Source organism: Perca flavescens, chromosome 17 (assembly GCF_004354835.1).
Source record: "Perca flavescens isolate YP-PL-M2 chromosome 17, PFLA_1.0, whole genome shotgun sequence".
Classification (NCBI taxonomy): Eukaryota; Metazoa; Chordata; class Actinopteri; order Perciformes; family Percidae; genus Perca; species Perca flavescens.
This window is the reverse complement of record NC_041347.1, coordinates 33,939,044-33,951,276: the sequence shown is the minus strand read 5'-3', so window position 1 is coordinate 33,951,276 and position 12,233 is coordinate 33,939,044. Positions and strand designations below refer to the sequence as shown.

Below are 12,233 nucleotides of genomic sequence, written 5' to 3'. Positions count from 1 at the left end.
CTGTATTAAAGTTCTCATACACTTACATTCAGGAGCGGCTTCTTATTGGTAAAATCTTTTTAGCTCATCATATCAATTAATTTAATTGGCTAAAGTAACGATTCCTGCATCAGGAAAGACAAAAATCAAGTTCTATACTTTACAATTAAAACCTTCGGACATAACCGAAAATGTAAAGACAACCTACTGCTCACAGACTAACGTTTGAGGTGTCTTTGAGTATTTAACAGCTTGTTAGCACCATGCTGTTTAGTTTTGTGATTTCAGGGATGGATGTTTAAGACAATTACATGCTGGGTTTGTTTTTTTTAAAACAGAATATTCTCACCCTGATTCAATCGGTGCAATTAAGAGATCAAAATGATCACCTACCTTCACGTCAAGACAATAAGCATTGCCATTCTGCAATGTACAACTTTTTCTTTTTCATTTCAAACCCTTCTGAGTCACGTACAAGTTAAACTGCATTCATGATAACATGCTAAACCTCACATTAAGATTTAAAAAGCTTTGGATGACTTTTAGCTGAGTATTTATATCATCTCCCTAGCTAAGGGCGCTTTTTCACACCTGCCTCGTTTAGTTCGGTTGAATCGAACTACAGTTTGTTTGCCCCGCTGGTGCAGTTCGTCAGGGCAGGTGAGAACGCGGCATTCGCACTCGGGTGCGCACCAAAAGCGGACCAAACAAGCGTACCGAGACCTGCTTGAAGAAAGGGTCTCGGTACGTTTTCAATCCAACTCTGGAGCGGTTTGTTTGTGGTGAGAACGTGATCCGTCCTCGAACCGCACCAACTAGACATACTCCTCCAGTCTGAGCTGCTGTCTCCTGTAGTCAGGTGTATTTAGCAAGTCCAGAACACAGGACCTACTTCCTGTATTACTTTCTTGCTCCCGCCCCCAGGTACATCCGTCCAATAAGAGGAGTGGACGTTCTTGCGTGATTTGTAATGACGCATTTTGGTACGCTTAGATTTTTCCAGGTTTGAAACCAAACCGAGGGCAAATCGCTCCAAGTTTACTACCTCACCAACTGATTCAGACCAAAGCAAACGAACTACAGGTGTGAAAACGCCCTAACTGTTGAGTTGATGTACCAACGAGTTATGTTAACGCTGACTGTACGTATACGGAAACATGCAACCAAACTTCCAAAGCACTGAAAAAACATTTGATCGTGATATTTAACTTCATTAAAGTCTCATTAATATTTCAGTACATAATATTACAATACCTTGTCTTACTTCAGAAATGCATTGATGCAAATTCCATTGCTTCCAAAACTTTTCATCTACTCTGCCTCAAGATTCCTAAAAAGATCTAATGTTCATTCAGGCTACATTTCCACTGCTACGTTTTGGTTTAAACAAGAATATCTGCTGCTACGTTTCCCCCTCTTATTCCCCCTGCTCTGCTGTTTCCTCCTCTCATTCCCCCTGCTCTGGTGTTTCCCCCTCTCTCATTCCCCCTGCTCTGGTGTTTCCTCCTCTCATTCCCCCTGCTCTGGTGTTTCCCCTCTCATTCCCCCTGCTCTGGTGTTTCCCCTCTCATTCCCCCTGCTCTGGCATTTCTGAGCCCCTAAACTGGAGACATTAGGAAACACTTCTGACCCGTTTTGGTTCTGAATCTGCAGGGTTGTGTTTCAGTCTCAGAGGCTGCAAACTGAGGCCTTTGGCCACACCGACGCCAACGTTTCTCCTCCTGATTGGGTCTTATCGGTCGCGGAGTCTCGATCTCTAAGAGTTAAAGCTACTAACGTTAACATGGTAACTACCAACAGTGGGCGGAGTCTCCACGCTGCCTCCTGTTTATGTCCAGTATACCAGGATGATGATGAGATATGAGGTTTGGGCGTGTTAGTTTAAACAGAGATTAGTTCTTCTACTGGAGATAAAAACACTCGAGATCACTTTGGGCTCAAAACTCAAACACTTACAAACCCAAAACGTAGCGCAGGAGATGTAGCCTCAGAGTCCAGTATTTCATTTAGAGAAAAGAAAATGGAATTAAATCTAAAATAAAAACTGTGTATGTCTCAATAAAAAAAAGACTTAACTATGATTTATTGTGTCCCATAACTAACAGATTGTAGATAGCATTTAGAAATGATAATTTGGTTAATTATTGATGGGTGTTTGAGAAATTGATGAAATGGCCAATCCTTCTGTAAGCTTTTAGGTCATTTAGCCTCTTCCATTTCTGTTCCCTGACTGCATACTGGATCTCATCTCGACTTCAGTCTAAACCAAACTAATCTAAACTGGGAGTCTGCTTGTCCGTGCTGTGGCGGTAACAGGACCGCGTGGCGTGTGAATGGATGTTACCTGAACAGCACATTTAAAACCGAAGATGAGACTCGCTGTGGGATCACACAGAAATGCGGATTTTTTTTTTTTCTTTACAAAAGTAAGAGAGAGTGACGGATGGCTGTCGTTTGGGTGATGGAACTGCAAAAGTGTTCAAACACCGACTGACACACGACAGTCAGTGTTTGTGCCGATTCAGACTGAAACAAAAGCAAAAAAATTGACCAAACACATAATCTGGATAACAGTCCTTGAGCCAGGCAATACCTCTGAAATCTGTTAGCATCATAAACTGATTTATATTCCAAACATCTACACGTTATGAATGGAAATGACGATCTTGCAAAGAACTTCCGATGTCTACCAAGTGAATCCTTGACAGACATTCAAGTCTAACCTGAGTCCTCGACTCAACGCAGCACTTTATAAGTTCTAATATATAAGGAACCGCTAAAGATAACGATATCTAACTGGCAACCAACACTGCTAAAAGCTCTCTACGTTAGCTCTTTGAGCTAACATTAGTTTCACAGACTAAAAGGACAGGCTTAGAATTTTAAAGTGTCCTATTCAGAGGTATAACTTTTAGTGGGCTTAAGGCCTTTTTACAGTCACCGCAGCCAACCTGTCGTGCGCCAATATGACGTCAAAATTATGTAGATCTCGCTGCCGCGCTAGGGTTTTAAGTGCCAGAGGTCGTGCACCACCATTTTATTTCAGCGGCGTGCACCAAAACTGGAACAGGCAACATGAACGAGCTCGAGGGCAACTGGATGCCAGGACTCTGAGTGACTGCAAGTCTCTCTAGTAAACCTACTGGGTTGAGTTCTTTTATGGTGAATGAAAGGCTTGATGCCACCAAGTAGGTCATCGAATCAAATCGAAGCATTGACGTCAATGCTGCTGCCACTTCTGCCGTGGTTTACTTTTTTCTTCTTCTTCTAGTCCGTAGAAACAACGTTGGTAGCCTTTCCTCATTAGCGCCACCTCTGTTCAGGAGAAGACTGCAGCTAGTGTTGCAACCCCCATGCAGGATTATAAATAGTTACGGCGCTCCCATGACATCACACTGGTGCGAGACAGGTCAGCTGTGGCAAGTATTGTCGACGTTTTACTTTATTAAAAAGTGGACAAAATTGGCCAGTGCAAGCTGCTACATATTATTTAAAAAGTTTGGTTAATAATGATTTTCTAAATTGGCGTCACAGTCATTGATGTTAGGTATAGATTTACTTACCATATTGATGACAGACTACCAGTAAGTCGTGCCTGAAATTGCCAAAGCTAACGATATCCAACTGACCCCTACATGACGTTAAAAGCTCTCTACATTAGCTTCCTGAGCTAACGTAGATAGTTCCACAGACTGAAAGGGAAAAGGGAGTTTACAGCCCGGAATCCAAAAAGTTAGAGCTTAACACGCATGTGGTACACTTACTCACTTATAGGCTAAACTGATCAAAGGAAATTAGCTCGGATGAGATGCTACCCAATATTACTCGGACTACAATGCTTACGAATCATCATGGAATACATTACTTGTACTAAAAGCTCTGTATGTTAGCTTCAAGAGCTAACGTTTGCTTCAGACTGAAAGGATAGTTCACAGCTCAGAATACAAAAGATCCCTATTGACAGTTGTAACATTTAAAAGGTTATTTAGGTTGATATGTATGTGATATACTTGGGCTAAAAAATAAATGGACAAATTTAGCTTGGACAGAATGCTATGTAACATTAACAAAACTGGATATATGTAATTCTGTTATGAATTACTTAACTTTGATTTATTGTGTCCTATAATTAAGATGTTGTAGATAGCTTGGACAGAAGGCTACGTAACATCACTCAACGAAATCTTGATAACAACTTTATCATTCAAAAGAAGTATTGACCGGTTGTAGATGTAGAGTTGACCACTTACTGTGTGAATGACATTGTTAAAATTAACAGTATCTGACAGATGACACCTACATGATGGTGGAAGATCTCGGCGTTAGCTTCCTGAGCTAACGTGGTTGCACAGATTGGAAGGACACGCTACTTCACCAGCTATAGTCGGTACAATCTGCCGGATAAAATGAGAAACCCGTCTGCAATTCGGGAAAGGACGTCAGTGATGAGCGAGTGTCTTCAGACATGCCATCCTTACCTCAGGGATTTAGTCATGGCTCGTTCACTCAACGTTAACTCGAGAACTCTAACGTGGTTTTGCATGAATCAACTACCACACAGACCTCCCACTGCTGAGCCTCCTACTCACCAACACCCAGATCCATCGCACACAAAATGGATGAGTTGGAACCCAGCATAGCAACGAACAACTACACACGGAACTGCTGCGTGACGATTATCACCAAAACCTGGCTGAACCCCCTCATCCCGATGCTGCTTTGTAGCTAGCAAGCCGAGCTAGCTACCGGCTGTATCGAGACAAGGTAGGTGACAGTACAAACTTTGAATTTAAACTGTTTCTTCACAATGTCTGAGTTGAAAATGCATCTTGTAGTCGTGTAAGGGCCCTGTTCATGTTGCACAGAAATTTTAATTGCAGGCTTAGGAATTCTACCCACTGCACTGTGGGTATTAAAATAGACCTGAACTTGTTTTTGGGTGTTGGCCGTGTTTTTACGGATAACCCTCTCACGGTTTTCATTTCATCAAAGTTAACTGGAACATTTTGGTCACGAACAAATGTCTTGTTCAGCGTTCTGCCAACGAAGCTAGCTGGCTATCTAGCGCTAGCTGGTAACTTAAAGGAAAGTCTGAAAATGTTCTGTTCTGTTCTTCAGAAGGGTTGTAGAGAGTTGTCTGGAGGGGAATTGTTGGGTCTCTGTTTGGTCTAGACCTACTCTATCTGTAAAGTATCCTGAGATAACTTCTATTATGATTTGACAAATTAACACTGCCTTGGCTGCATCATCCAACCCAGCTACACCCTCTCGTCAAAAATCTTCACATCCGGTGTCAAATAACCAAGATGGCAATGGCCAAATAACCAAACTCGAGCCTACAAAAATGATCACAAACCAAGGGGTGAAATCACTGCTGCTATGTCCATTATTCTTACAGTCTATAGTCACTGGACAACAACTCTGCTCGCAAATATCATAAACAATGAATTAAAAGCATATCTTTAACGGACATCAAAATACGTGGTCACAATGAGGAGTAGTCTTCTGGATCTTATGTTAAAACTTAAACTTTTCTAGATATCCGTAAATCACAGCTACACTCGACTCAAACAGAACTTAACTTACCCTTAACAGCTTTACTATGAACTGCCTCAAAGACTTACCACAGTCAATATGCAATATCCTTTATATCAGATGTGTCACACTAAATTCTGTAGATAATAAAAAAAAAAATGACTTGCAATGAACAACCAACATTAACTCAGAATAAATCAGAAGCTGAGCAGTTCTAACAGCTTCAGTTATGCCAGAAAGAGTAAGGCCTTGGTGTAGAAAATAAAATCACTCTAAACATGGCTTAGCTTTAGTTCAATAGATGGACCAGAGTTCATGAATAAGATAACAACTAAATACCGTATTTTCCGGACTATAAGTCAAACCTCTTTTCATAGTTTGGCTGGTCCTGCAACTTATAGTCAGGTGCGACATATATATCAAAATATATATAATTTAACATATTTTTAAATGTTAATTCATACTGAGTGACATGAACCAAGCAGTAAACATTACCGTCTATAGCCGCGAGAGGGCGCACTCTAGGCTAGGCTTGTGACGCATCATCTTCCTCCGGAGTAGGCGGAGTTGGCAGAAGCAACACGGAGGACAGTGATCAGAGATCGGGAGCTTGGTGAACTTGCTTACTGGTAACTTGCTTGTAGGACTCGCTGGTTTGTTCCCAGGTATGTTCTTTATGATATTGTGTAGTTGAATAACTGTTAATGTGTCACGTTAACATACCGGAAACTTATTCAGCCTGTTGTTCTGTGTGCTATTGTGTAGTTGAATAACGTGCCTTTCCAGATTAAATGTCTGTTCTTGGTCTTGGATTTTGTGAAATAAATTTCTAAATAAATGCAATTTATAGTCCAGTGCGATTTATATGTTTTTTTCCTCTTCATGACGCATTTTTTGACTGATACGACTTATAGTCCGGAAAATACGGTACTAGTTTTCTCTGGAAAAGGTAAAAAAAAATGTTATTTTACTGAAATGAAAGTTGAATTTCACAGCTATATGAAATTCTTAGAAAACAAATGATTATGAAAAAGAAAGTTAATGTCTTACAGCAAAACTATTCTTACAACTCACATGAACCAGTTTCTGGACAAAAACCCGTATTTTACCCTCTGAACTTCCTTTATGGTTACGTTAGTCTTGACACAGCCCTTTCACTCCTAACAATACCACCCTAGATGTTAACATCTAGGTAGTCCTTACTAGATTGTGTCCTGGACTATTTAAGACATTTCTGTATCCTGTAATCCTGCAACAGATGTGAAAATCATGCTGCACAAAACATGATCTACATAAAGTCTAAAGTATAGATTCAATTAATTTCATGTCTTTGTTGTAGCAGATGTCGGCTACGTAACTAGCTGACATGAGAGAGCTGCTAACCAACCTTACGTAGGAGTGAGTAGTACTACCAAAGTACTACAAATACATTCTAGATCTTGTAGTTTGGACCCCAATGTGGTTCCAGCTATGCCACTGCAGATTTAATACAAGCACAGGTCAGAGACCATTTGGTGAAGGAAGAATGTCTGAAAAAGTGGGAAAGTGTACCCACTGACCACGATACACCCAAACCTAGAAAGATTACCTTGCCTAAAAAGTATGACTGTAACTACATGTCTAGCTAATTACTAGGGCTGGGTATCAAACCTTAATTTATTAATACTGACCAAAATGTGTCCGTAGTATCAAGTAATGAAAGCTGTCCCAAGTTGGTATCAAATGCTTTGTCAATTTCCTAGTTCTGTTTACTTATACTTTAATCAAGTCAGTACTGAAACTGGCATTTAGAAATGTCAAAGAATTCTTAACCTTACTAAATACATGTTGATCTCAACTTCTCATAATCACATCTTACTATTACATGCTTTCTAGACTCCTGGTTCCTTTAAACTATATACCAATGGTGTCACCATATGAAGAGGAAAAAGGTGTTACTTTGTGGAGTTGAGATTGCAGTTGGCTTCTTTTCTTGATCGCTGGGATGAACAACTAGGCTCGGCTAACGAGCGCAGCCAGAAGAACGACTGAGCTTTGTAGCGCCGCGATGCACTTAAAAGACGTCTAGGTAACCTTAAAGACCGGTTTAAGGCTCCGTGCAAAGGTGTAGCGGGACCTATATGTGTCGAGGCTCCGTTACTACGTCAGATGTTCCGCTGTAGCTGACTGCAGCTCCTTAATTATGCAACCACATGTTGGTTGTCCTGGGAGAGCACAAGAGATGCTAGAAAGATTGATACAAACAAAGCCATTTCCAGGACAAACGTTGAGTTGCCGATCGTCGATTTCTATCACAAAGTGAAAAAAGATATAAGATGATAATGTGCAAGACATTCGCTTAGCGTTGTGGAGGAGCTAGGACAACTGAATAAAATCCTATGCTGAATTCTACATAATGTTCTACCTTGTGGGAATCTACAGTGGCCTGCAAGACCACCTTGACTGAGAAGCATAAATCGCACTATACTGGTCTCTACTACAGGGCCACAACGGCCTAACTTGCTAATCACATGTATACTTTAGTTATGCTGTTTTTCCACTGCAGGGTACGATTCGACTCGCTCTATTTTGGTTTTCCATTAGCAGAAGTTTTTCGTTTTGAGGGGATTACTATGCAGAGTATAGAAGAGTACTGGTACCAAAAAAGTGAGTCAAGCAGAGCTGTACCACACAATGGAAACACAGCACTATATCCAGACAAAACTTATCAATACTTCCATCATGTTAACGTTTTAACATTTCTACCTTTATCTTATGAGGTAACTTTGGGTTTCTTGCCAAAGCCTGGCTGTCTGGGAATAAGAAATCTATTTTAACCATTCTCAAAGTAGCTGTCTAGTAATGAACGCAAAGTAAAATAAGGTCTTTCATCTTTAGCCCTAAAAGTAACATGATAGGCATGCCGCTGTTAACTTGAAAATGTAATTCTGTCATGGAAGAACTAGCATTACGGGAACATTACTTTATACCTAACTCACAAATCCCTGTAATACAAAGGTTGAACAATATCTGATACCTGGGAAGACCGGTGGACCATCTTTCTGTTTCCTGCGGACTAGCCAATCCTTGTAGTGCTGCTCTCTCTTTTCCAAAACCCTCTGGTGATATGAATCCAGCTGTAACAGAAACACAAATACCTCATCAAAGCTTTGTCCTCTGCAGCTGAAACATGGCAATCTTCCATTATTTCTAAGGTTTCTACTTTATTAAGTGTGCTTTCTGTCTGTCCGTCTAGCTAGTCTGGTTATTTTACCTGGGAATAAACAATTTGGATTACTGACAGCAAATACAAATCCTTAACCATATTCTCCAAAGACAAAGATCAATTTGTTATGAATATTGTTTAACTGTCCTTCAGTAGCCAACAAGAACCCCTTGCAATTTGTGTTAAAAACCATGCCCTTCCTTAGCGGGGCAATAAAACTCAGTTCTCTTGCTTTTACTTATTGAGTAGATCTAGAGAAGCTGACACACCAAGCCGATTATCGTCCGTCGGACAGTCTGGTGAGATCGGTGACTCGAGTCTGTTCGGTGTGTTCCGTGCCGTCTTCAGTCGGAGAAGCAATCGGACTTCATTTGGGCCAATTTGACATGTTGAATCGGTAGGCGGGCAGTCGGACTCAATGACCAATCTGATTGGTGGATCAGATAGCCCTCGACTAGCGAATCAGTGCACTTATGTTAAAACACTTACCGGAAATGACGTGTGGGATGAATATGACGAACGCCTCTCAAAATCTGACGAAAATCTTTCAAACTGACCTTTGTCGATCACAAAAACAGACAGATTCAGCCACTGTATGGCCTATTTCTCGCTTAAAATGTTTTCAGAAACACGTTTTGTTGAACTGCTTTCGTAAAATACAAGATCGTATGCACGTGCAGAACGTACGCTCAAGTCGGTGTCGCTTCGGTGTGTTCTGAGACACTTTTTGGACCGACGGGTGCCAAATGATCAGTCCGACTGCCTTTTCTGCCGACGGTCAGCCGTCGGGTTTGTGTGTCAGAGCCTTAGAGCGCAATTCAGACCAAAGATTCACAGCTACTTGCAATGCTCCGATCTGCAGCGTCCTGAAAGCTGCCAGTTTACACCAATGAGACGTGACAAGACTGTGTATCATCTGCATAGAAACAACTCTCTAAACTTCCACTCTAACTTTGAATCAGACTTTTCAGGCTTTTTTGTAGCTGGATATCATTTGTAGCGTCTTAAAAGGTACTGTAGGTAGGACTGTGAAGATCCAGGACTTAGCCAAAAAAGTTTGAACATCAAGAACTTCTCAGTCCCTACACCCTTTCCGCTAACGCCCAAAATGGTCTCCTAAGCCCCTCCCCCCCCACAAGGGAGAATGAAGGCGTGTGCATGAGCAGCAATTGACACACAGACACCTGCCCTGGCCCTGATTGGTGCATCTGAACAGGGAGCTGTGGATTTTTGCAAATCACACTACAGGCTGTAGGTGGAGCCAGAGGAGCTGGATTTATTTTTTTAAATTACCTCCTTCATGTAGTGCTACTAAAACATAGGGTCATATTCAGCTAATATGACACAAAGTTAAATTTTTTTTTAAGTTTTATAAGGCTTACCTACAGCACCTTTAAAATATGAATGAGCATAGTGATATTGAGATACTTGCTCCATCTAAACTTTGACACTGAGATGGGCCAGTTCAGACCTCTGCAACTCTTCCCTGCCACATTCTAAAACAGCTTAGTCTCAATAAAAATCTTTGGTCTGCATTGGGCTTAACAGTACTTGCTTACTTTTACTTTAGTAAAAGATTTCACTACAGTCATACCTTCTCTTTCTGCTTGGTCTTTATGTCATCGTCCGTCTCTGTTGAAGTCTGAGGACTCGAGTCTGATGGAGAGACTGTGGGTAAACTGAACTGGACAGATTTCACCGGTTTGGCCGGTGGCTGCACAGCCAGAGATTTCACCGTCTCTATGACCTTCAGGCATCTGGCCACGGTCGTAGAGATGGTTGCTTGGTTATCATTAGCAGCACTTGATGTCGGTGTAGAAGATGGCGGTGTTGAAGAACTGGAGGAAGGTGAAGTTACAGGATGCTTGCTAATAAAAGGAAATACCGCATGGCTGGAGGGTGGAGCGAAAGGAGGTTGTCCGGGAGGGCGCCGGGGTGGAGGTCCAGGAGGAGGTCCTGGAGGAGGCTGCCCGGGATGCCGTGGAGGAGGTCCAGGGGGAGGTCCTGCAGGAAGCCCAAATATCTGGGGTGTTTCTGGGATTGTGGCGGTCTGTTCTGGAGGAATCTGGGTAGAGACTCCAAGGGGCCAGTTGGTTGGTAGGGGTGGAAGTTGGTATTGTGCAGGCGGAGGCCCAGGGGGTGGTTTCGGAGTGGAGGAGGGTGTGCTCCCCAAAGTCTTTGTAAGACTCTGCAGCTGTTGCGCCTTCTTTAGTGCCTCCAATTCCTGCTGGTCAAGGAATCCTTCGTACTCTGAGACAGCTTGAGACCTGCTAAGCGGCTCCAAACTGGAGGATCTGGCAGGCGAAGGGGAATGGCTATGGGTATGTTCCAATTCAATGGAACCTGGTCTTCTTGTTTGCAGGTCTTCCCTTGCTGATGACGTCTCTCTTTCTGTGGATTGGGACTTTGGGCTGTAGATTTTCTCCTGGGCCCGGCTCGCTAGTTTGGACATATCTCCTGTACTTAGCTTCAGGCCAATCGTACGGAGTAGACTTTGGATCTTGTCGTAGGGTTCTGTCTTGGTCTTAGGTTCCTCATCTGTTCTCTCTACAGAGGACCTTTTAGGACTTAGCTGTGACTTTGTCCCTTCTAGAGCTAGACTGCTGCTGGGTTGCTCTTGAGAAAATCCCACAATCCGAGAGAAACCCCTGCCATCTTGAACTGCCCGCTCATGAGGCAGAAGGTCATCATTCACATGAACCGGTACAGGGACAGGTACAGAAACCGGTACAGGTTCGGATTTCTTGTCAGCATCCACCTTTTTATTAAGCATGTCAAGGAAGCGATCAAGGGGTTGTTTCACAGCTGGAGGTGCCATGTGTGCTGTTGTGTGCTTCGGTTTGGGTGAGGGGCTTCTAGGAGGCAGTTCTCTGGGAGAAGGAGGTCTGTAAGAGGATTGGGAAGATGAAATGGCAGCAATATGCGTCAAGGGTGGTTGGGTGGAGGCAACAGGAACTTGAGAAGAAGGTGAGGGACCGTGGGGTTCTGGAGACCGGCTGCGTTTGACGGAAACATCATAAGGTCTCCCTGGATATGCTGGGTCATAGTAGCGATCATCTAAGGGTTCCTCATAAACACTATAGCGATCGGTGTAACGTTGGCCGGCAGATGGAGGGGCACCATAGGAAGGTTCAGCATAGAGTGGCTTTTCGTAAGGGCGGTCGCTGTAGGGTCGATCAGCGTAAGGGAGATCAGTGTAAGAACAACTGGCGTACGGATCAGCGTAGCGATCATCGTATCGCCGATCTGGGTAGGGAGCGTACGGACGGTCATAATAAGGATCGTCATAGGGCTGAGGTGGACGATCAAGGTAATCGGGCCCCTCGGGTCGTTTCTTCAGGATGGACCGGACTGGTTTGTACTCCGTTAGTGGGACGGCGATCCTGCCATGGTCGTAGTCGATGCAGGTTCTCTGTCCAGGGTCCACAAGCGACTTTTTGTACGCAATCATGTCGTTTAGCTCTTCCAGCTCGCGCTTCTTCCTCGCTAGTTCGTCGTCCACGACTACGCCTCG

At 42.9% G+C, this 12,233-nt stretch overlaps 2 protein-coding genes across 2 annotated transcripts in view; both read right to left on the bottom strand.

Annotated features, from left to right (window-relative positions):
• The window catches only part of LOC114571635 (nuclear factor 7, brain-like), a 430,007-nt gene that overhangs the window by 102,614 nt on the left and 315,160 nt on the right, over positions 1 to 12,233 (bottom strand). The gene's annotated exons all lie outside the window — the stretch shown is intronic.
• si:dkeyp-121d4.3 (uncharacterized) overlaps positions 1 to 12,233 on the bottom strand; it is a 46,534-nt gene that overhangs the window by 1,603 nt on the left and 32,698 nt on the right. Inside the window, exons 19-20 of the mRNA XM_028602996.1 lie at positions 10,314 to 12,233; positions 8,531 to 8,630 (exon numbers count right to left, since the gene is read on the bottom strand). The exon at positions 10,314 to 12,233 is cut by the window's right edge and continues 463 nt beyond it. Of these exons, the coding sequence (XP_028458797.1) occupies positions 8,531 to 8,630; positions 10,314 to 12,233 (2,020 nt within the window). The remainder of the gene's footprint in view (positions 1 to 8,530; positions 8,631 to 10,313) is intronic.